This window comes from Oxyura jamaicensis, chromosome 1 (genome assembly GCF_011077185.1).
Source record: "Oxyura jamaicensis isolate SHBP4307 breed ruddy duck chromosome 1, BPBGC_Ojam_1.0, whole genome shotgun sequence".
In the NCBI taxonomy this organism is placed as follows: domain Eukaryota; kingdom Metazoa; phylum Chordata; class Aves; order Anseriformes; family Anatidae; genus Oxyura; species Oxyura jamaicensis.
In genome coordinates, this window is record NC_048893.1 from 145,589,682 (window position 1) to 145,615,316 (window position 25,635).

General features: G+C 38.1%; 1 protein-coding gene across 1 annotated transcript in view; it reads left to right on the top strand.

Moving 5' to 3' along the window:
- Positions 1–25,635, top strand: part of EFNB2 (ephrin B2) — a 44,868-nt gene that overhangs the window by 7,145 nt on the left and 12,088 nt on the right. Inside the window, exon 3 of the mRNA XM_035318423.1 lies at positions 14,693–14,976. Coding sequence (XP_035174314.1) covers positions 14,693–14,976 — 284 coding nt within the window. The remainder of the gene's footprint in view (positions 1–14,692; positions 14,977–25,635) is intronic.

Below are 25,635 nucleotides of genomic sequence, written 5' to 3' on the forward strand. Positions count from 1 at the left end.
GCCCCCCCCCCCCCCCCCCCCCCCGGCCCCAATCATTGGGATGAGTTTGCTGTCAGCCTCTTGCCTTCAGCCAGCAGAGATTGTAGCCATTGCTTTGTCATTTATTTTAAGCGATCTGCAGCTGCAAAGGTAGTAAAATACCTCTCCCAGTGCAGCTGCCTGTTTTTTCCCCTGCCTTTTCTCTTAAAGAGCTTTCCAAGTAGTTATAGCTTGCTTTTCTACCCAAATGACAACCATAAACACCCAGAGCTTAAAGTCAGCATTACGTTGCAAATCGGGGTACCATTCAAATGAGAAATATTTACTTTATTGCCTGCTCATTTGTCTGCTGAGGGGAAAAAGAAAGTATTCTGCATTTGTTAGGCAGAGTCTAGACATAAGGGAAAAAAAAACACCGAAGTCTACAATAACAGTTGTGTCTGTCTTTAGTGGGAACGAGCCTCGGATGAGCTCGGTAAAATGGGATTCATGCTGTTTGTTTGGCAGTGGCTTGGACACTTTTTAAGGTTCTTTTTTTTCCCCCCATTTTCTATTTTTTTTTTTTTTTGGTAAAGATGTTAATTACATGCTTAAATTTATCATTCTTATCCTACCCCATAGTAGGCTGGAAAGCTTCACAATCTGACTGAAAAGGCAACTCCAGAACCCAAACTGTCAAGCTGCTGATGCTATTTAACAAACGAAAAATAAACAAGTGCATATAGGGAGCCGAACAGATTGGCGGAAGTCTGAAGTACTCAGATATGTTTCCTCTCTTGCAGCTTAACCTTCAGAAATCTATATCAAAAGATCCAATTCATTTGCTGAAATTCTCCAAAGCACAGGGGCACCCTCATCTAATTTACAGGCCGGTCACATCCAAGCACCTTGCATTCTGCATTTGACAATGATTGCTAATGGGCCATTCAACTAAAGTATTTGCTTGTTAACAGGGAACAGAGCATGATAAATGTCCAGCAAGCTTGCGGCCTCCTTCAGCTTTTCAAATGCAGACTGGTGCATATTTATGGCAGGCAAATGACAAAGGGAGAAGCTGAATTACTCTGGCCTTATGCTTTCTGTTAGAACAAGGGTTAAAGTAATTAAAGAAATAATGCAAAAACCGATGTCCTTTGTTTGCCAACCATTATCCAACATTTAGCTTTCGAACCTGCCTGTCATGTCACATTTCAGAAATGTGCGAGATAAGACTCGGTGCGCGTTTGGCAAGGCACAGAAAGGAATAGGTGGTGGAGTATGGAGGGGGCTCCCTGTGCCGCGGGTGCCAGGGCTGTGTGCTCCCACACAAAATCATCTGCAGGTGCCGCTGCCCTGAAATAGTTTTTACTCGCAGAGGTTGATCCAAAGATAGACTTAAAACACAGAGCTTGTGCGGTCTGCACCGAGTTTCCCTAAAGGGGGAGGGAGGGGGGCACGATTTAAGAAAACAAGTACATTTTCACTGTGTCTGTTTCTGAATGCCAAGTATGAAAACAAAATGCCAGAACGAAAAACAGTTTTGCCGTTGCTCCTCAGCCCTCAAGGACAGCTCCATCTTCAAAACTGAAATGACAAAGCACACAGAGGCATTCCTTAAACTGGTGCTTAGACTTGTAGTGTCTCCAGTGTCATTCTGAATTAGTTGTTAGTTTTGTTATTTTTCGTGCTTATAAATTAATGTTTAGGGTTAGCCAGTTTTTCAGAAGTCCTCGAGAAGTCTTAAATACAGGTTAACAATATATAATTTTAAATTCCATATTTGAAAATGTCCTTAAGTATTTGGTTTATTTTTCAGTTGCATGTAGGTAAACATGTTTAAGGCTTCCATCTAGGTTCTGTTCAACTCCATGAAAATACTTCCAGTGACTTTAGTGAGTATTACGTTAGCCTTCAAGGGCTTTATGTTATAATTGTTTTTCTCTTTACAGGCAAAATTTTTAATTTTATTATAATGAACAAAATCTGTCATTTACTCAAGGAAAGAGAACATCCAGATCCTTTTTGCTAACTGTGATGTAGAGAACTTTCCTTTGATGTGATTATATACACTGTCAAAGACAGTGAATAAGGGCAGGACCTCTATCTTTTTTGGCAATCCTGGCCAGCCAACACCCAGTGTTTATTGCGGTATCAGCACGATAATTATAATGCAGCTGATTTAAACTTTGATGTAATAGTCTATGCTTTCTTCTGGTTGTAAAAGCAGGTCCCAGGCCAAAAAAGATAAAGGCTGTTAGAGGATTATGTTGCTAGGTGAATCATTCCTGATGCATAGCATATACATAACTATAAGATGGTTTTTCAACCTACAGCATTCTTTTTAAATGTCTTGTGATTAATGGCTAAAATAGAATTTGCAGAACTTTATTTAGTAGCATTTGGAACTGTGTACACTTTAAAGAATAAAGAATGCACAGGAGGATAGGTTAGATGCTGGAATGATACATTAGCCTGAAAAATCTGTGATGCTGTCAATTGCTTCTGACTGTTTTGTTAGTGTTTATTTGAATAGTGTATTTACTTAGGTACCCAAACCAAAGAACAGTGGTGGGAAAGGTGAACAATGCACTCTAAAGGGAAGTGCATGTTAAAGCTAATAAGAGGGATTTGAAATGTATTATTATTATTAGTTAAAGCCTAGTTGCAATTGAATGCTATTTTATTTTGGATTGGGAGGTCTGCCAGACTCCAGCCTGTCAGAGCTGAGAAGACTCAAATCAAGTCCAGGCCTATTTCTGCAGCAAACAGGAATCCTGGCTCCTTGCCTGTGGATTCATTCAGGAAGGCCCATCTGGCTTTTGATGTTCTGCAAGTTTGAAGCAGTTTGTTTAAGGAACCTGTGCAGCGAGCACTGGTGAAAGCACACATAACTACAGTTCTAACTCTTCAAGTGGTGCATCGTTTTGCATTTTCATTTTTTCTGGTGCTTGCCATCTGCTTACTTACCTCCTGAGCAGCAGTTGGTTTCCATACCTGACAGGATGAAAGTGCAAGTTTGGAGTTAGGCATATCTTGACTCCTTTTGAGGTTTTGCAGAGTCCCATAGCATTCACTGTCCACACTTCAGTTGCTTTTTTTTTTCTTTTTTTTTTTTTTCTGCCCAAGGTATTTCCAAGCTATATGGATTAGCAGAAGAAGGAAGGTCATGCTGGCAGGCAAGATTACTGGTCTGTGCAATAAATATTCTAAAATACACAATTTTTGGTGGTAATTGTTGCTCCTTCTAATTTTTATCAGACAGTTTTCAGACAGTTTTTGAAGAGAAAAAAAAAGGCAATTTTTTATAAATGTTTTGCTTATTGTAATCTTTTCAATTCTGTGGATCAGTGTGTGACAGCAAGGCGAGCAAGATTGAACTCTGCTCCTAGAGCCTGACTCAGGAAACTGTCCTCATTCAGAAGAGCTCACGTTGAGCATGTGCTGAATGCTGAATATTTTTGCTGAAGCGGGACGAATTTAAGCATGAGCTGTCTTGAACCAAGGCCAGAGTGAAAAGTTTTTTTGGGGTTGGACAAATACACGTCTCTGAAACTTCATTACATTTCTTTCTATCAGAAAATGATGTCAGAAGCTACAGCTCTGTCTGCACTTGGAATGAGTCTTAATTTCCACATAGCTTGCCAGCTATCAGCGCAGCTGTGCTGGTGGTGATCCCACATGTTGGCTGGTACAGTTTGAGCAGGTCCATCACCTTTGTTTGGTCTGTCTGCGCTGGTAGCTCTGCTGGTACCCAATTTTCTGTGTTTTTGTTTGCAGTTCAGTGTGATGCCAATGCATTTCCACAAGACGACTGGTTGATCTGAGCAGCTCAGTTGATCCCCAGAGCAGCTCAGGTTAACCCCGAAGGATAATCTGGTTTGTGACTAACTGACCATGCTGAGCCTCCCTGTGGTAGAGGCTGAGATAAAATCTCTCAGGCACAGGGCAGCAAGCAGATCAGCATGGAGTGGCTGAGGCTCCTGCCATCCCCAGCCACTTGGTGAAACCTTCTAAAGGACTTTTCCACCTGGGTAGGGATGTTCAATCTAGTGATGAGTACACCTCTGGGCATTTTTAAACTACTCCGCTGGCAGCTTATCTTAATTCGAGGGGCTCAGCACTACAGCAGAGCAAGAGCTGTTTTTTGGTAGTTCAGATATTACTGCTGTCTTGGAGATGGCAGAGGTGGTCATGCTTGATTCTGCTTCTGTAAGTCAGTACTTTGTAAGTCAGTGTAGACTTTGGAAAGGTTAGTAATTAAGATAGGATCTCCACGCTTACCAGTGGCTGAATCTTGGGTTTAATGTGAGATGCAAGTGCAGACCAATTGTAGGTGCCTCATTTGGGTTTTTGCTCATTTGTTTTTTTTTCTTTTCCCATCTGAAAACTGTCCTTTTTATATAACGAGAAAAAGGATGCAGTATAGGTAGGAGTGAAAGTGAGTTGCAGCTGGATTTTGAAAATCTTTGCATAGCAAAGGTTTGCCAAAATATGTTTGGTTTGTCTTATGATGACACCATCATAGTTGATTTGGCATAACTTTTCCTGAAAGTTGTGAGTTAACAACTTGTTCAGCTTCCAAGTGTTTCCTTTATGCAGGCAAATGGTATGCAGTAATATCTTTTCTAACAACTGCAAAGCAGCTGACTTCTTTTTCTTTGAATTTGAGATATCATCTCTGAATATTAATGTCTCATCGGGCAAGAAGACAGACCCCGCCCTCTTTTATAGACTTTGCTTGGAGCATGTCTTGGAACAAGACCGTACAGGTGTGAACAAATTGTAGTTAAGGAAGACTGAAAACTTTGGTTTGTATCCTTGCGTTGTGGCTGACATGAGATTTGTTTCTGTAATAGAAATGGAGAAGAGCACAGAACGGCACAGCAACAGAACAATCTGTTTTCATTGTTTCTTTCTTCCATCCATAGCTTGTGATTTACAGTGCCCTTTTTGAAAAGTAGTTCTTTCGCAAATGCCAGCTGGTCTCTGTTAGCTTTCTAACAGCAAAGACTTTAGTGACTTGTGTAAGAAGCACACATGGTTTGGTTTGACTTTCCGTTCCATGCTAACTACTGCTCTGCATCTTTTCAACAAAGCACCATGTTTCTTGGTTTTGGCACACCCTGCCTCTGCGAGCGCAAGTAGAGCATTGGTTTTGTGTTTCACTGAATCCATGGCACAGACTTTTCGTATTTTTTCAAAAACCCAAACCATATAAATACCTGATTATCTTTGCTGCAAGAGCAAAGAACTACTTTAATATTCCCAGTAGCATATTTTGAACAACAATTCTTTAATTAAAACAACATTGGTCTCTTCCTGTATTTCATGGCTAGCAAATGAGAGAAAACACCAGTGTTAATATCAAAGGGAGTCAGTTTTCATTACAGTAATGGTTCAATTGTGCAATGCTGTAGGCTGTGAAATTTAATATTATTGTGACTTGTATTGTAATTGTAGGATGACAGAGGAAAATGGATTAAGTTTAAATATAAGTGTACACAGCAGCACATGGACTTTGTCAAATGGAAGCTGAGGGCAGGGGCAGGACGAGTCCCCCTCTGGCTCTGTCATAATGAATTAGTATTTTGTAAATAACTGGCCACTAGACTGTAGATTTATTACCTTTTGTAGATATATATGGACACACACAGACACACATGAATTCTGCACTGACTGTAATTGCAGTGCGGAGTTGCAGAACGGGTTTTTGCCTGTAGGCTTGCAGGGTATTTGAATGTCTAGGCTTCTTGTCTTCACCTTTCATGAACGTATCCTTGCCTGGCAGTTTGTGAAGTTTTCTTCTGAAGGCTACACCCATCCTTTCAGTTAGGAGATTGCTAACACATGAATGGCCTCAGACTGGAAAGCCCTTTGTCATTCTTTTCTTCCTGTTGAATAAAACCAAATTCAAGTTGCAGATGATCTTTGCTTTAGAAAACTGTGATAGACAACTAGCGTTAATGAGCAGTACCCCTTTCTTTCTCCATTGCCCATATACATGCAGATTAAAATGGAAAATGGTCATTTAAACCATCCATTGCTGATCTCTTCCATGGAAGATTAAGGGCAATGAAAGCTCGATCTTTCATTTGTTTACAGCTTAGGTAAGTGGAATAAGTCCCCAGAGCAGTGCCTAGTAGTTTCTTAGTGTGTAAACTCGATGCTCTGTCCTTTTAGCCCACTTCTTAACAGTGTTTCACAAAAGAATACTCATGTTGAAACCTGTTCTAATGTTGAAGTGCAAAAGGGGGCAGTAAAGTGCTATCCAAAAAATATTTTTTAAAGGGTATTTTTTTTGGGTGGTAAAACTTGCATTTCTCTATCTCCTCTATTTAAAATAGTGATCACATGAATGTCTTATGTTTGAAAGGCTTGCAAATGTCATAAATGTGTATCTTTAAGCATTGTGGGAACAATGCTGAGAGTGAGTTTCCATGTTCTCTCATTTAACCGAGTCCTGAAACATGCTACGTATTTGGAAGGAATTGAAGGCGGAAAGTGGTCCTCAGATATATTTAGGACACAGCTATATGAAGCATTTCCGAAAGAATTCCAACGTTGCTAATCATGTCTAGTTCTCATTTTGTGCATTACCAATGCTGCCTTTCTGGAAAAAGAAAATTAAAAGAGTGCTGAGGTTAGGGGGTTCTGCTTGAAGTACTGAAGTGTGTAGTGGTGGCATGGGTCAAGAGTTGGGCTCTCATCCAGACCCGCAAGCATCATTTGTCAAGAGGTAACTAGAAAGAGCAACTAATTACAGTGTACCTACTGAGTGTTTTCTCTTTCAGAAATTTCTCAGAATAAGCCATTTATACAGATTGGCTTCTGCTTTCCACTGCAGCCACTTGCAGTTTTTAAACTCTAGGTAGAAAGCATGTTTCTGTTGAAATGCAGTAAAAAAAGAGAGCGTGCTTGTGTGTGTTCACAGGCTTGTGTGTGAGAGATAGCAAGTGATGATTGGAGGAGTAATTCCCTCATTGTTGAAACTAAGTAAGTCCAGCCCTGTTGTGACGGTTCATATTTCTGTAAATGCTGATGAAATTATAATACAATACACTTAAAATAGAATGTTGGTCATATCCATCTTTTTTTTTCTTTGTTAGCAGACCATCCTAAGCACATTAGTGGTTCTTTTGTGCTAACCAGCATTGATTTAGTAAGTGGATCAGAATTGTCTAGTGCTCTGTGTGCTTCTTGCAAAGCAGTAATTGCTTTCTGCACAATAAAACAAAAAGTTAATTGCTGATAATAGTGCTTTATGTGGAGGTCATGTATAAAAACTAAATATCAAATATAAAATTGTTTTTGAAAATGTTCCTTTGCCATCCTTGGTAAAAAATTGAATCATACGTATTTTCAGCATTTTGAGCCGTATCTGTGCAGTAAATATTCTAAGCCAGGCTACACTGCCTCGTGCAAAACACTCATATCTTGTTTCCCATCCTACAGGAAAAAAAAAAAAAAAAAAAAAAAAGAAAAAAAACTAGATAGGTGTTTGCTCTCAGAGGAATTTTTAAGGCAGAAGAAAATGTGCTTTCCTTTTACGGGAGGAAAACTGCACATTCATTTCACACCCTGGATTCATGTTGAGGGCTGAGGGGGAAAGCACAAGTTGGTCTGAAGATTTTAGTTATATAATTGGGTGATAGGTTGTGTTTTTTTCTGCTTTATTTTGTGAACGAGATCCAAGCAGAGAGGGAAGGGCAGCTTTCCAACAAAGCAAACACATCTCTGGGAAGGAGGAATGGCACTCAGTTGAAGCAGCCACTGTGTCATACAGTAACATCCCTGTGGCAGCTGTGCTCCGGCAGCACAAAGGCTGGCGCTGCTGCTGCTCAGTGGGGTAAGCTGGGAGTAGGGTCCCTGGCCCTGAGGACAGGAACTGTGGAGTCAGCTGCCTCTGCCCAAGCCCAGGATTTGGGGTGGCCCCTCTGGAATCTCATATGTCACAGTTTTTAGGGGACCAGATTTTATTCTGAAGAGAGTGTCTCCAACAAGAGTTATCTGCTTCCAGGTGACCTCCTTCCATATATACAAAGGGTTAAAGGGGTACGGTTCTCACCAAACATCATGCCACAGCTACATGTGTTGGGTTCTCTCAAGTGCAGGGCTGCTTGAGGCTTGCCACCATCCTCAACTGAATGGACAGAAGTGAGTGTACCTATCTCTGCGACAGCAATAGTCACAAGAGCTGTTTGGTGAAGAAAGCTCATGACGTATCTTTTTAGGAGGCTGGACCGGGCACTTGTTGATGTGTTTGAAGATTCCTGGTGTCTATGGCTGTCCCTCTACACACTGCATGCTCTGTGCCTTCAGGAAGTTTTGCAACTGATTTTGATAAGGATAGGCTCAGGAAGAGGCACCAAGAATGGGGTTCATTTGCATGGCTACTTGAGACATACAAAATGGTGGCACTTTTTTTCACCTATTTGTGACCAGGGTGGTGATAAAAACAAACAAACAAAAACCCTTGACCGTTGCCATTTTGAGTGCATTGTGAGCTTTTTCCCTCCAGTGTTCCAAAAGATGATGAGTTTCTGGGAAGGTAAGAAGGGGAGGATAAGGAGGTACCACAAAACCCAGGGTGGACATGGGTTACAGTTTCAGGGGACTGTTTCAATGCATTTATGGGCTTTCTGCAGGTTTTGTTACAGGAGAGCCTAAGCCCTCCAGCGAGGTTGTTCTTCCCTTCCAATGGAAGTGAGAAACACAAGAGTTGTAGCTTTAGAAACCTCTGTTCTGGCATTTAACAATCTGTATTTATATAATGTGGTGCTTACCATTAAAGATCCTGAAGGATGTGAATGAGAATATATTTGCTTATGTATTTCTTTGAATTCTATTTAGTTTCCATTCTGCAATTCCTATAAATGCAAGTACCCATTGCTTACATGAATAACTTTATTAACTGCCTGGAAAAATGTTGCATATAAATAAAGGTTAGCAGATTAAAGTTCTTAAATTTTATTGAAATTCAAAAAGATACCTGTTTAATGTATTCTTTAAAACCCTGTTAAAGTATTAAAATAATTTAATAATACCACGCTGGCAAAGAAAAGTAGCTTCAAAAACTCGCCTAAAAGAATGTTATTAATATTAAATGCTGAGCCTCTTTTGTTTTCAAAGTTTCATTTGGTAGTCTGTGCATAATGCCAGTTCTGTCATCTTACTGTGTCAAAACTGGTAATTTTTCTTGCAGAAAGCTCATGTAAGAGTACTGCCTTTCTTTTTAACCAAATTCCATACTCATTTTGAGACAGAGACTCCACATTAATCTTTTTTGATGAAGCTTGTTCTTCTGTCTGTTCCATAGCAGTTACTGATCCTGTTTTCATTGAATTCCTGTTCACTTAATCCATTTAAACTGGCGTGAGATCAGTCCTATACAATCACTGCTTTTGGAAAAAAGCATTTGGGGTTTAGAGCTGTGTGTATACCTCATATCCACATGGCATATCTTTGTGTATGATATTGAATATGACAGAAACTAATGTAAAAGCTCTGTAAGGAGCAAAGAACTCTTTATAGAGAGTTTTGGGCAATGTTTTTGGATATTTTTTTTTTTCAGTTCAAAGGCTTTGGGAGTCAGTAAACTGATTTTCATCTCATTCATCAGGCTATGATTAGGCCCCTGCTACTTCAGTGAAATCAGTAGGACCTTTGCCTGCAACTTTTATGAGCTTTGCATCAAGCTATTAGGACTTTTGCCTTTCTTAAATATTTCTACTGAGGACAAAATAGTACTCAAAATATTGTTTCTTTTCCTAAAAAGTCAGATGATGAATACATATACTATTTAATAACCATTCTTTTTAAACAAGAAGGAGTTGTGTGTGGCATGCGGTTCTGTATTCTGTTTGCACTTGTGTAAGTAACGGGCTAACGTGCTGTGTTATTAGTATTCATGACATTTCCTTAATAAAACTTTTCAATGAATAACTTTATAGTCAGGCTGGTAGTTAAACTTCATAAAGTTAAGTGGGTAGGATTCCCCAACAGAAGGTTTCAGGCTGTATTTTAAGAAACATCTTGATTGTTCGCATTTTTAGGGTTATTTTTGTTACATTAATTTAAAACTAACTGCCTACACCAATTAGATTGGGTAAGGTATTAAAGCACAGAAATTTGGCACTGTTTCCCCGGTTAAATATATAAGATTCTCAACAAGTAGTAACATGCTCTCTAAAATGGCATTTATTTTATAATTACTAGGGTATAGTTAAAGGTTAGTGTTTGTGTGCATGTATAGAGAGAGTGAGTTTTACAAGTTGGTAAGAGTGTGACAACACGTTTTTTACATCAGTGTTGATTAATAAATTTTTTTAAAGAATTTATTTCCCTAAGATTATTTTCTGTTGATATTTTTACAGTTTCAGAAATGGCTGTGTAGAATAATAGAATATTAGTAATAGTAGAATACTCTTAATGAAAAAATCTGCTGGTAGATAAAGTTTTTATTTTTTTGTGAATTTACTATTGTGCAATTAGGTAAGTTTGAGTGGTTATCATTACGGAGAACTCCTTTATAATTTAGTATGTGTGAATGTCTTAAGTTTCTATAAAACAAAAGTTATATTCTTAAGAAATTACATTGAAATTGTATCTAGATAGATGGATAGGTATTAATTGCAAAATCAAATTTAAATTCTCTAGGACTTTGACAAGTTAGTGTACATTAAAATGAGGAACTGTGGGACCTCAAAATAAGTGTAGTACTAAAATAAATGTAACATTGATGGGAATGGGGAAGAGACTTTTTTTTTTTTCCTGTGATAGGAATTTTTGATCTAATTTAAAACTATTAAAAAAAAAAAAAACTTTGGGAACTCTACGTGTAGAAACATGTTACTTGCTCTGAGCTGCGTGGCTAGTTAGATGTGTAGGAGGGATTCACAATCATGGGCTTTGCACAGATGTCAAATGTAACCCACAACACACCCATTTGGGGCTGCCAGCAAAAATGCCCTCTGTATCCTAAAGTGGTTTCATTTCATTGTACAGCTTTTACTATGCTTCATGTACCTTTCTATGCTTTCTCACAGAAAACACTAGGATTATTAATTATGGGTAAAATTCTTCAAATGCCCTTGTCTCCCTTTGTCAGAGTTCTAGAAGAAATGAGTCAGGAAACTGGCTAAGCTTTTCTCCCACGTTTCTGTTTGGGTACAGGGACCGATATTGTTATGTAAGTTTCCCAGTAAAGAACATTTATATCTGAAAAGCGTAAAATTAGGAAGTCAGATTTTTTATATAGAGCAATGGCTCCAGTGCTGTCACTGCCCCGACTGCCCAAAGAGCCGGGTTAGTATCCTAAACAACCACTGATGTAACACAGCCTCCCTCAGTGTTATGCACAGGACTCTGAAACCTCTTTCTTGATCTATCCTTATTGTATTTCTGTTTGGGAAAAAAAAAAAAAATGTTTTCAATTAACTAAAGGCACATTCCCTTCAGACTCAAAACCAGGTTATTAACTTTATTTTTATAGAAGCAATCTTACAAACATTTCATAAGTTTTGTTGCTCTCCCAAAATGCATAAAACTACATAAGCACTTGCAGAAATGGAGATTCAAGATACATTCAGCCGTGCTGAAATTTTTGTTAGCCTCTACGAGTGGTTTTTGTTTTTTTTTTAGATCTAAAGTTTGCAAAAATAAGGTTATAAAACAATAGTCTTAATCCCCTTCCTTGACATTAAATAGTTTCAGAAAGGACTTATTACCCAGCAAGTGATTTAAAGTCTCTATGAAAATGCAGTAGAAGAAATATTACACAAACGAGAGGATAAAGATCCTGCCTAGTTATGGGTCACTAAGTTACTGTGGTTGAACTGAAATGCATGAGTGGAACTGAAACTTTTGTATTCTCCCCATCCATATTTATGTTTTATAGTTGTAAGAAAATAAGGAAAGTAAACTGCGAAAATATCTTTCTTGAAAAGGTCACGGAAAAAAGAAATCAACACAATCCAGTTCTCAGATTAATCTTTTCATCCTTTTTTCTTTCCTAATCCCATCAGTGTTAGATCCTAAAAGTTCAGAAACTGAAGTGGAAGCAGATTTATCGAGTTTAATGCTCAAACTGTACAGAGTGCAGACACAGAGCAAGAGTATTCCCCTGCCATAAAGCCTAACAAGTGCCTGGGTTAAAGCTCTTGTAAAATGTGCTTTAGCTGTCTGTTGGGGGTGGTTCTGTCCTTTGCTTTTTATGGGGCAATTCCTAGCTGCTTAACCAAGGCACACAAATATGCTTTCTGTCTGGTCGCTGTTTCCGAGAATCGATTGCCAGCTGTCCCCGAACCTGTCTTGTTTGTACTCAGAATTTGCATGGAGCACATATACCACTCCTACTTAATTACACATGTATATACGTGAAATCCAAAGTTAGATTCAGTGTTTTCAGTTTTTCAGGGTGGCTTTTGGGTTGTGTGATTGATAATAACAGGTGCATGTTTCTAACGTGATGAATTTTGTATTTATTAAGCATGCACATCTAAATTGATCTAAATGATCTAAATTTGAAAACAAAGATCCTTTGCTGAAAAACCTCCTGTGTCATCTTACACATTCCCATGATCTGAAGAAAAGCTGTAGCAGCAGGATCATGGCCTTTGTCCTGGTATACAGGTTGAGGGACACGAGTACTGTTCATCTCTTGGTATAGCACTGCTGCACAGGAGCAATGCAAGCTGGGGCTATGGCCAGACAAGACGATACAGTTAGTTTCAAGTGACCTGGGTTAGCCCAGAGATGCTGTCACTTTGCCTTTGAGTTTGCCTGGTCAGAATTGTTCCCAGAGGAGGGGCTGAGTCAGGATCCGTGCTGTTCTCTTGGAAACATATGCCGGCTGTGGTATTTCTTTCCGCATTTCCTATGTGCCCTTGCAGGGCTTGCCACTCCCTAAGTAGCTTCTCACGAGGCTGGCAGCTCCAAGGAGGATGTATTTCCATCTTTGCACTTGGATTACCGTTCTGGCTTTATGGACGCAGTAGTCACTGCATTCCTATGGCGTGTCTGAGAACTGGAGGAGGAGGTGCAGCTTAGCCCCATCTCCAGTGCACCTCTATTTGCACAGCCGTGGCCAAGCCTAGTTTCTATAGTCTAGAAATTACGCTGCGTGACACAAAGGAGCACAGTGATTTATGCATCAACAGTCGCTTTTCTTGCCACAACATTTCATTGTTCTTTTTCCCTAAATCTGTAATTACATGTCTTTGTCCTGCTACATGCTGCTTCACAACAAATATAATTCTTACACAGGCTTTGTGAGTGAAAATAATCCCACTCAATTAGCACAGATCATAAAATTGCATTGTGCAGGAGCAGTTGCAAATGATGGATACAAAATTTGGGGCATCACATCCTCCTTTTTTTCCCCCATTCCTTAAGTTCTCATCCAGTTCTGCTTCTGGCTGGCGGGCTCCTTTAGCAAAGGAAAAGGCTGGGGGTGATCTACGCTTACAGCTTTGTTCCTGGGCCTTAATATTCTAATAAGCTTCCAGGAAGGCTGCCTGTGAATAAGCTAGATTTACTACATGTGCTGTTTAGCACTAGCGCTTGCAGAAGGGTGTTCATTAGGCAGCAATTGTTTCAGTCAGTTTTTCAGGCTGATTCTCCATTAAAGAAGCTCTTTCGAAAAGGCTGGCAGGCAGGAGAAAGAGGAAAGAAAGTCAGGCTTTTAGGTCTGTGCATTAGATGACATTGTATTGCTGGCTGTAGTTCTAAAACTGCACTCTTAGTTTTAAATGAAACAAATACATCTTAAGGAGAATGGAAATAAACAAACAAACCTGCTGTAGCTTTTGTCCTTGTAAGAATAAGGCTCCTCATTTTGTGGATAAATCAATGCTCTAAGTAATTATTTATATTTTCCTTTCATGAAGAAGTGCTGATGTTTGACTGGTAATTAATACCAACGGGAATGATACAATAAGATCAAGTCTGACCCCAAACACTAAAGCTCACTGCCAGTCTAAGAAGTCTCCATCTATACAAAGACAAAAGCACACCTGTGTTTCATTTGTAGCACTAGGGGGAAAAAAAGAGATAAAATAACAATGTAATACTGGAGTTTACAAAGAAATCACTGTGGTGTGGTAATCATCGTGTCTTGGAAGAGTGCTTTATCAGAAGCATGTGCAGTCCTTGGGCTGAGTAGATCTCCAGTCTGTGAGCATCATCCTGATGAGTGACTGATGTTCCTCTGTGCTGTGCTAGTAATATTAATCAACATCGCAATATGTTAAGTCTGAAAGTCTAAGTTGTTTCCTTTCCCACATGGCTGCTCCAAATGAACAATCATTCTTGTCATTCTCCCATGTCCAAAATTAGCAAAATATGTGCAAGAATAGTAGAAATGTTACCAACATGTAAGAACAGGATTGTAGCCCTTCATACGTTGCACTGGCTCCTGTGAATGGCCAAATGTGGAAGAAACCACAGTTCCTGCCAGAGACATAAAACATTCCAGAGTTCACAAAACTGGGATGAAGACTATAAAACTCAATCCATGTGTAATTTCAAGATCTAAATAAACATCTTGTTGATATTCAATTGAGTCAGGCCTAAACTATTAAGATCTGGTTTGTTCACTCTGTCATTTTGGGTTTGGAAACTCTGTGTTTTTTCCTTTCTGTCCATTGCAATTGCTACTTTTCTGAATGAGATTTTATCAAGTGTTTCACATTTACCTTTTTTTTTTTTTTTCTTTTTTTTCTTTCTTTCTTTTCAGATTCCTTCCTGGACAAGGATTGGTACTATATCCACAAATTGGAGACAAACTGGATATTATATGCCCAAAGGTGGACTCTAAAACTGTTGGCCAGTATGAATATTATAAGGTCTACATGGTTGATAAAGACCAAGCAGATAGCTGTGCTATTAGAAAGGACAATACACCTCTACTCAATTGTGCCAAGCCAGATCAAGATGTTAAGTTTACCATCAAGTTTCAAGAGTTCAGCCCTAATCTCTGGGGCCTGGAATTTCAGAAGAACAAAGATTATTACGTCATATGTAAGTTCAAAATAACAGTTGTTCATTCTTTTAAATATAGTTGTTTGTTTCTTTATATTTTGTGTCATACATGATAAGCAAACCAAGAAGACTCTGAATGGGTTTGTATTTTTTTTTTCCTCCAACAATATTTCCTCGACAGCACATTTTTGACATTATTGCTGATTTCTGTAGGGCCTTTGTATCTTTTTTCCTTGATTCATGTACACCAAATTACGTTGTACTTCTATGCTTGCACAGAGCTTCTCCTTTTGTGCATAATTTTATGTTCTATATTCATATTGAAAGGTTGTATTTAGCTAAAGCATGGTGTGTTTCCTGCTTGCTGCTCTGCTAATGCACTATGCTGTTGGCCTTGCCCGTGGGTGCCCTTAATCCCAGGAGTAGGGGTAGAGTGGTCCAGCTGAGGTAACCTGTGAGAGATGGTTGGCCTTTGTTTTGGTTCTTTCAGGAAAGACATTCTTGGGCAAAACCCAGATGCAGCATGATCTTGATTTTCGTCCTTTTTCATGGTCTTGGACTTGTTGAATGAATGTGCATGACGCAGGCCTGTGTACAACAATTTAAACTCTTGTGGATTTCAGGCTGATCAGGAATTTATACCTGAAAGCTAATCTGGAGGTAACCTGAGTTTCGTGATTCAAATTACTTATGGCTTGTAAAGTTAACAATGTACATCAGGGGTTAGCATAAGCTGAGACTTTAGCAGTGCAACAACAATTCGCATTAGTGTAGGTTTTGTCATTTTAATACTGTGGCCTGCAGATCTCATTTAGCCCCATGGGGATTTCTGAAGTCTTGAGCAATGATCACCTTTCAGTAGAAGCTAGACAAAGTCTGTGCATTGGTTTATCTGCAGTTACAATGAAGTTACATACTGGTATGTCCTATTTCTCCCATCTTCTTGAAGTTCCGTTGTTCAGAGGGGCTGATAACTATTTTATATAATGTCTGCCACAGTAAATATTTCTTAATTTCTTAGTTTAAAATATTGCTAATTTTACTTGTTCTCTAAGCAAGTACTTTTAAAATGGGAACAGAAATTACATTTAATATGAATTAATGATCACTTCCCAGTTATAACCATAATGGTACACACTGTATCATTATGTATAAAGCAGATTGTGTATCACAGAAATTAAGTAAGAATTAGCAGTAATAAATATATATAGAAATGACATATTTTACTAAATAGCAGTCTGAGGAGATATAAAACGCCATGTATTGTTTTTAAGGTTTGACAAAAACATCACTTAGTACAAGTACTTTCTCAGTTCAGTAAGTGAGTATATAAAAACTTGATCCCACTTACACAACATTTAACTTTGTCAGAGTTCCCAGTGAAATACAGTGAGATTTACTGGTGTGAAAGCTGCAAGATTAGATGCTGAGAGATAGTTGTCTGTAACACCAAGGAGGATGTGGAACATAAAAAAAAACCATGCTCAAATAGTTGGCTTTAATGATGACATACATTCATTATTTAGTGCTGCTTAAAAAATAAAAATAAAAAAATCCACAGCAGAGCAGCTATAATGGAGCAAATGGCATTGTTACTACTAGTATTTGAAAAATATGGGCACAAATGGAGCTTACTGATACACTGTCAGTTCTGTCGTATCTGCGTCATGGATTTTCCTAGAGAATTTTTAAGTCTGGCTCATTTTCATTATTTTTGTATAATTATTTTATTACAGCAATAAGACATAATAGATGTTGCATTTCCTGGAAGATTACAGGGTAGTGTGGTTGATAGAACTTGCTCAGCCTTCAGCCTAATGCCTCAAAAATGACACTGGCCTTGCAGTAATACTGGAGTGCACAGATATTACTTTCCCTGCTCATTCTTGCATAAACCAATGGCTGATTTATCACTGTATCACTAGCGTATTAACCCAGCTGCAGCAGGGTACCTATACATTTTTTAATAGGCAGGACAAAAACACCCTGATAACCCGGCCGTCCTGAAGCTAAAACGCTCATTTTTGTGTCATTCATGGAGAAGACAATGCAGTCAGTGATGCTGGCCTCAGAAACACCAAGAGGGGCAGGAAACTAGGCCAAGGCTCAGCTAGGACACGATTTTACAGAGACACTGGAGCTAGATAGCATTTTAACAGTTTGTGTTCAAAAGTGTAAGATGCCATGCAGCCTTGTCAGACACAAGTTCTGGTAGTCAGGATATTTACTGTCATTTTTGAAAGTAATACATCTTAATCATGTATGCAAATTGGACCATAAATCATTTGCATAAATCCCTGTTCCTAGGCCTGTAATTTAACAGGTGTGCTCAGGCCCGAATGAGGAGTATACTGGGTCTCCCTCCCACTGTCTCAGACACGCAAACATTGCTCCTCTTTTCTTTCTTTCCTTTCTGTTGGCTTGGGAAATGTGTGTTTTTGTGGTGGTGGTGGTGTTTTTTGAGTCGGGAGGGGTGGGGGGATGTGTGCTTTGAAGTGAATGTACCAGTGCATTTTATATGCCAGCTTTTACAATTGAGATATTTTAAATTTGAGATATATTCCCTCGAGTAAGGGGCATCAAACAACCTGAGACGAGTTCACTGAGCCCAGCATTTTTGTAGTGCTCTCTGTGGCTGGATCTACAGACGAAGCTCGTGCTGCTTATTCAGGCAGGTTGCTGTCAGACCTTTAACATGTTTTCTGCATCGTCATGTACCCTTATCATCTTGCCATTATTTGAAAACATATGTTTTTCTAAGGTAATAATATGTGGTCTGTGGAGCTGTATTAAACAGTAAAATCTTTATTTAGATTAGAGGGTTAGTCATTTTAGGAGCCTTTGAGTAACAAAGCAGAGGAGTTATAATACAGGATGAAGAAGCTTCCTGAACCCTGTGTACCTTTAGGAAATGTGATTGTACATGAATTCTTCAAGCCATAATTTTTATATCATTCAGGTGTATTCATGATAGATAAAGCAGGAGGGAGATCTTTTCTACTCACTTCTTCCCTGGCTCTAAGCACATAAAAATGTAACTTTTCCCATTCCTTAATTCACTTTTTTTTTTTTAAAAAAAAGTAGAAATATTGATGAATTTCTGATATCCCCTTTCATATTTAACGGTACTATAATCTGACAATAATCTAAATCTAATCTGTTTTTTTGGAACAACAGCAACGCAAGATATTCCTCAATGTACAAGTATCAGGATTCAATTCTGTGAAGGGCAGTACTTGGAAAGATGATACTGAATGGTATCATGAAAATGAATAAATGATGTAACAATGTCCTTGCTTTTCTGTTCTTTGCCATCATCAATTTTTGGTTCCTTGGAAACTAATAGATTAATTTCCTATAGCTACCTGATTTCTTTTCAGCAGAACTGGGGAAGGTCAAATGTACTTGAGATCACAGACATATTAAGGTTAGATTATCCTAAAATATGCAACTATTTAGTTAACATATCGTAAGTCTCTAAGGAAATCCTTAATCAAATGCCTGAAGATACATCATGCCCAACAACATAAATACCTGTATGAAGGGCAAAGTTAAGCAGAAGAAGGGTGTGTAAATTTGCAACTCTAATGTTTGCATCAAAAAGTCCTTTTATGTCTCTGCGTGCTTTGGGAATGAAGTATAATTTTCTGCTGTTGTGGATGGCTTAGAATTAATGGGGATCTTCTTGACTGTAAGAGAAAGATCTGCAAGTGCTTGGGTTATCATGTAATTGCTTCAGTATCTCTCTCAGATGCAGCATTTCTTGTATGGGAGGGAGAAGTGGTAGTATAGTATGGGCATATATACTATGCTAAAAATGTTTACTTTTGGTGAATGGGAGTTGAACCTTTCCCAACAAACTTGTCCTTTAGTCACAGGGCATAGAGAGTGCTGGAGTACATTGAGTTTGTACTGAAGGAGCGCCTAAGGGAAGCCTGTAGGAAGCTACCTTGCCAGAGGGAAGGGAGCAGTGCTGCTAGTTTTCAAACCACTATCACACTCCTGAGGTAGTTTGGCCAAGCAAACCCATACTCTGCTCGCTTCATCTCTTCTTTTGCATAAAAAAAAGAGGCTCGTACACGGACATCATCAGTGTAAAAGAATACGTCACCTCCTACGATGAAATTTTACCTGCTTGAAATGTGTAAATAATATTTTTATGATTTTTGTTTTGTTTTGTGGGTGTTTTTTTTTTTTTTTTTGGTAAGTGAAAAATACTTTGGACTTGGCAAGGGGCTGCAGAATGGTTCTGGAAAAGGTTCCTCTAAAGTGCTTTCTCTGCCTGTGACCTCATTAGCTAAGCTTGCTCTGCTAATGATGCTCATTGGCTTTGACATTGGCAAAATGCAATACGCAGCTTTCCTTAAATGTTTTTTGTCAACTTTTTTCAAGTGACCCACATACATAATTGGCCTCTGGCTTAAATTAAAAAATGTATGTATTTAATCCCTGTATGATTTAAAGGGTTATACTAGCTAGCAGTGCTGCATTTTGGATAAATGCTTGTAATAGTCTGGTGGCTTTTAAAATGGAAACAGTTGTTCTGAAACTTTAGCATTAGCTGGGTTTAAAAAAAATCCCAAGGCTTTTATGTTTTCACTTTGTCATCCTGCTACAATTAAAGGGCAATAACTGTCTGAGGAAGAACACATTAAAGGACAATATAGATTGTGCCCTGAAATACAGCCCAATTGGGAAGAATAAATTTCTTTGCATGGCCAAATAGATTTGCATTAAAATGCTATTTTAGTATTCTGACCAAACACTAGCTAATCTGCCTGGCTGGACATTTTGACACATCTTTGACACAGGATTCAGTCTGCAGTCCCCTGCAAACACCTAGCAAGAGCACCCAAAAGAAAACTACATTTTTCTTTGTTTTGAGGTTAATTCCAAAGTAGCCAAAACCTGGAGAAAACTGTATCAAAATTTCAGTGCCATTTCTTTTGCAACATAGATATTTAATAAAGACTTTTTTTAATAAAGACTGCACAGCTCAGCAATCTAGTGTTATTTTTTGGTGGTGTTAATGAAAGCCTATGTGATAATAGCCACCCTGATTCCTCTTGCACAAAGATCCTATTTTTTTCTTTCCTTTCTCCTCCTCCTCCTTCAGAAAATTAGATAAATGATTTCTTCTTAGTGTAAAATGATACCCAGAGGTCAATCTTTGACATTGCTGAGAGTCTTTTAAGGGATATATCAGCAATACCACTTAGCTCTTGTTGAATTAAATATAAATACTGCTCATACAAATAATATTATTGGAGAAAAAAAAAAAATCAGTGTCTGTGCAGCTTCAGATTTCTAACAGAGTCTAAGACCTACAGGATTAATGGAGTCATCGTCCTTTGGGGTTTTGTCCCAGACCACACAGGTCTTGTAAGAGAATAAGGCTACTTTAGATTGATGGACTTTGTTCATATTCAGTGCCATTACCTAGGCAATACCAACCGTTTATCTCCTTTAAAGTAGACAGAGATAGTTAGCAGGAAATCTGTTATTATTTCTCAATTCCTAAGGGAAGGAAATGAAAGATAGGAATGCTCAGATTGTTAATTGATGGCATCTTGTGAAAAAAAAACATTTACCCTCCCTCACACTCCCCATGTATTCCAAATAGATATGGAATCAGATGAAAATGAAATGTAATTATTCACGTAGAAGAAAGAATTATTCAGAAATGCTCAGGAATTAAACAGGATTTAAAACTTCATAGGAGACTGTTTAATATTTTTAGTCACTTCTCTCATTTCATTATTTTTATTAGTTCTTAATTTATACATACTGAAAATACAGTGCATTCACAAAGGAGAATACAGTATTCTCACTTAAAAGTCTTTTTATATATTCATGTATTACACATATCAAGTATGTTACAAAAAAAAAGGCAAATAAACCTTTGATTTTCTGCAAAGTTGTATATATTCCTTCATTTACATATACACATTTTTATAGGACTACGTGCAGAAGAGGGTTGGGTTGAGCATTTTATTCTTTATACATGGGTTATGAGTAACTTTAAATAGAAGAGGTGTATGCTGGGGGAGATGCATTATTCTATATGAGGAAAGTAGTCTGAACTGAAATTTAGAAAGAAACCAGCATATTGAAATACATTTAACTTTCATTTTGTACATAAGTTTGATGATCAGCATGTATCTGTCAAAGTGCAATGACCGGTCTTTATTTTATGCAGTTGCTTATATCTGTTATATACTATAGTATTTTAATTCCTGAAATAAAAGACCAAGAACCGTATAAGCATTTATAAAGGCTTTAATGAAAATGTTTTTGAATATTTGAAATTGTTTTTCTCATTAAAGTCTTTACATAGTTGAATTGGTGGGAAATGTATTTTTGTCTAAGAACTGCATTAGTTGGCTAAAGCACAGGATTGAAATGTCTGGAAAACAGGGTTAAATGTCAGTTTATACTTTATTTCCTGATTTTAGTCAATCCTGGAAACTTTGGAGGAAGAATATTACACAATTTATTTCTGATAAATCTAAATATAAGACTAAGCCCTAATGGCAATATTCCAGTTGCTTTTTTGCAGTTCCAAGGAAATCACAGAAATATTTTTGAGAGTAAAAGCAGGATTAAGCTTAAGGTAGTCGTAGTAGTTGTCAGAGAGGAGTTCCTACTAAGCTGATAAGGCTGGTTTTAAAAAGCATGTTCAGGCCTTTGTTAGCATGATTTGTTGATTTTTCTGTTCCGTAGATGAAGACAGCAAAAATAACTGAACTACAACAGCAGACTTTTCCTCATATGCTCAGAGAGCTTCTGTGAGAGAAACAACTCTGAATCCAAATCCTGCCAGGGAAGCTGAAAATGAATTGTTCTTTGAGTATTACACATTAGCACATAAGTGCATTAGACCACAACAGTGTAGCTGTTCAGAGTCACTCAGCCATTTGGATGGCACCTCTGGAGTTGGCCTTGTCCCATGCTCAAACAGGATCAGCTACAGCGGGTTAACCATCCAGGACCATGTCCAGCTGGGTTATGAGTATCTCCAAGGATGGAGACTTCATCATCTTCATGGGCATTGCTGGGTTTGCTCTGGTATGTCCTATCTCTTTCACAATGGGGAGCCCAGACCTGGACACAGCTCTCCAGATGTGTCTCACCAGTGCTGAGTAGTGTAGAGGGATCACCCCCCTCAACCTGCTGACAGCACTCTGCCTAATGAAGCCCACAGGGGCTGTTGGCCTTCTTTGCTACAGCCTCTTCTGCAAAGATGCTTTGCAGGCAGTTGCTTCAGCCTGTGGTGCAACTCTGTGATTCCACCTGCCTTCCAGAGTCTGCCATAGCAGGTTTTGTAGCAGAATCAATGTATTAAATAATTAATGTTGTCAAACAAACAGTCCTGCTTTATAATGTTATCCTGTTACAATACTTTTGAAATATTAAAATCTACATGAACACTATTATTAAAAGTAAAAGTATCCATTCTCCTGTCTAGTTATGACTTTTCAAAATTCTAAATGCTGGAGGATTAATATACCCATCCCATTTGAATTTCTTCAGATGAACCAAGATATGTTTATGTGATAACTTCCAAAGAAGTTGAATCCCTTAATTTCTTACATCAAGTAGTAGGACTAAAGGTCCTGTAGCACCTTGGAAATTCAGATGGCTTTCCTTTAGCAATGTTTCCTCATTAAGTTTTTACTCTGTGGGTATTTTAAAGTTCTAAACACAAACATAAGCATGCAGCAATCAAAACACTGCTTAACTTCTGATCATCTTTGCCAAGTACATAGTCATCCAATAGCATCATAATTGATCTTAGAACTTAGGTGCCAAACTCTGCATTGCTGAAGGATAGTTAAATGATGTAAATAGCTTTTTGTGTTTTGCAATAAAGCACACTTCTGTTGTGCTTGATGTAAAAGCAGGAGATGAAGGTATTCTTTTATTGAGGCAAACGTGGAAAATTGCTCTAGATTGTTATAGTACAGAGCATCTCCCCTGAAAGGAATGAGGTTCATCTATAGGGCAAACTCTGACTGTGGCATTTTATTGGGGTTACTCCTGGACTCTGTGGTCAAAGCAAATAATGTCATGTCCATCTAAACTGTTATAACCAACAGACTGGCACATTTTCTCATCTATAGTGTTATATTCTGAACTGTCACTCGGCATTAACTCAGTCAGTAGTGAAGTCCTACCACCTAGAGATGAACTCTGCCTCAGAATGATGTTTTCCACTTCAGTGCTACTCGTATAGCAATTACTGGGTCATTAATATCATTGCATGCAATTAGTGACAGTAGAATGAGCAAGAGGTTTGTTATTTATTTAATATGAACTTTCACTATAACCCTTTCTTTTCCAAGTGCTACAGACAGAAACCAGAAAGATTCTCAAGGCAGATGAATATCTTTGAAAAGTGATGTTGAGTTCCTATGATACAGGTCCTCATTCATTTAACGTTAAAGCTTCTGCTTCTGTTTCCAGCAAGGCCCCTTGTCATTAGCAACAATCAGTGTAACTTGAATGCTAACTAATTGTATTAGTTCTGTTCAGCTGAACTGTTAAGCAAAGCTCACTGTTGCAGGAGGGAGGTATTTCGTCTCATCCATGAGAGGCTTTTGCCAGTAGTGTGCCAGGAGAAAGGATAAACTATGTAAAATATCTGCTTATGGCTGGTGAAATTAACTAGCTAGTAATCTGTTTTAGATGCATACATTCTGATATACACTGAATACATGATAATTAGTGGGCTTACATCTGCCACAGTTACTTCAGCACTCACAAATATATAATTTGTTTATGTAAACTAGAAACAACCATGTGTGCAGTAGATCATTATCTGAAAACATTTCTCAGAGTACGTGAAATACAGAACTGAAATACTTTTAGAAAAGCTTAACTGTAATAAAATACATAAATTGTCATTCATAGTGGTACAACATTGAGATGCTTTTTTTATCGTCTCTAAATCTTTCTGAAATAATTTTAGAAAAGGGACATGGTAACAGTGAAGCAAGTAGGATTTTGCCATGGTGGGTGGATATTTTGACCTTATGTATTGGATAATAATGCAGCAAATAGTGTACTGTTTAGTACACTTAAGCTGTGGTATTCCTTAACCAAGAGATAAAGTGGTGCTGTTTTTAAAATGATAAGCAGTTGGAGCTCACAGCCTATTTGGTGCATCCCAGCTCCATGTAGCTCACTGTGTCTCTTTCCCTTAATTTATAGTCTTTTGTTTAAAAAATAAAATAAGGGGTGTGTATTTTTCCACCTTTACTCTTGTTGTATGATATCATATCTCCTTGGAATTAATAGAATCATTCTGAATATACAAAATGGGGAAAACTCCACAAGTACTCTCTCCCTATTTTGTGTTTAATACTTCGGTGATCCTTCTTCGGCCAGGTGATGTGAGACACAGGAAGGAGAATCTATGGATTTCCAGAGGTGTCCCTGGAATTAAAAAGTTGTTATTTGCAAGGTATATACCAAGGCCTTTTACAGTACAGAACTGATTGACTCTGTTTTGGTTGTGTCCTCCATGTTACACTCCCCCAGAAATTAAAGAGTAGAAAAAACTGTCCCTCTTTTGACATATGAATATAAGTAGAGAATTTTACAGGGAATTTTATAAAGACCCCTATTACCATGAGTCTCTTTAAGTACCACAAGTCATGCCATTCACATTTGGACAAGATACATTTCAGAGTAGTGGTTAAAAAGTGAATCACAAAATTCCAGTGGAGAGCCCTTTCTTCCAGGCAAGAGGAGGCCTGCTTTTTATTTTACTTCAATTTGTTCTGGTTTTAGCTTGACTGGGGAGGGCATTGCTGCTTACTTGCTGTGCAGAATATAATTTTTGGATCCTGTTTAGATATAAATCCTGAGACATATAACATAGGATATAATTTAAGAAATGACAAGGATGAGAACTGAAAAAGAACAGAGTATTCTTTTTGTCCTTTCCTTCATTCACATAGTTTTCCCCTTGTATGGATACAGAAAAAAAAAAGGCTGGCTGTAAGAATATTTAAAAACAATATAAACTTTAGTTTAAGAGAAGTTCTATGTTAATTTGAATAAAACGTGAAATAAGATGGAATCAACGGGATTTTCTGAATGGTTTTCAGTTCAAGGAGCTTCTCAAATTCTGCTGCCACCTTGACTGCAAATAGGACAAACAAACAAACAAAACATGTTAGAAAAATGCAAAATGATTGGTAAAGCATGTTCTGTTTATACACGCTTAATGATTGTTTTTCTTTGTTTCTATAAGATCAGTAGAAAAGGTAGGATGTGATTATTGTTCAAGCACAAATTGGAGAGGAAGTCTCCAGCCTTCAGACAGGAACAAAAACAACACTTGACAGTACTCTGTGCAACTATTCGTAATGCATTTAGGTATTAGCACTTGCAGTCCTGGTTTGGGACTGCTGAGAGTTATATTTTGGAAGACAGTATCATGCTAAAATAAAATAATGAAGGTTTTGGTGTCGATCTGATTTTTTTGTAACTACAAACAAGTAAACGGTTAGTTAGTAGTAGTTGAAATTTGTATCTTTGTCTTCTCTCAAAACTTTCTGCAGCTCACCCAACACCAAATGTTTTCCAAGCTACCTGCTCTTTGGTGAGTGGCCTGAGCAATTTTTGTTGTTGTTGTTCCAGATCTCCATGCAGATCTGGCATTGCTACTAAGTTGTGTGTGTGTGTGGG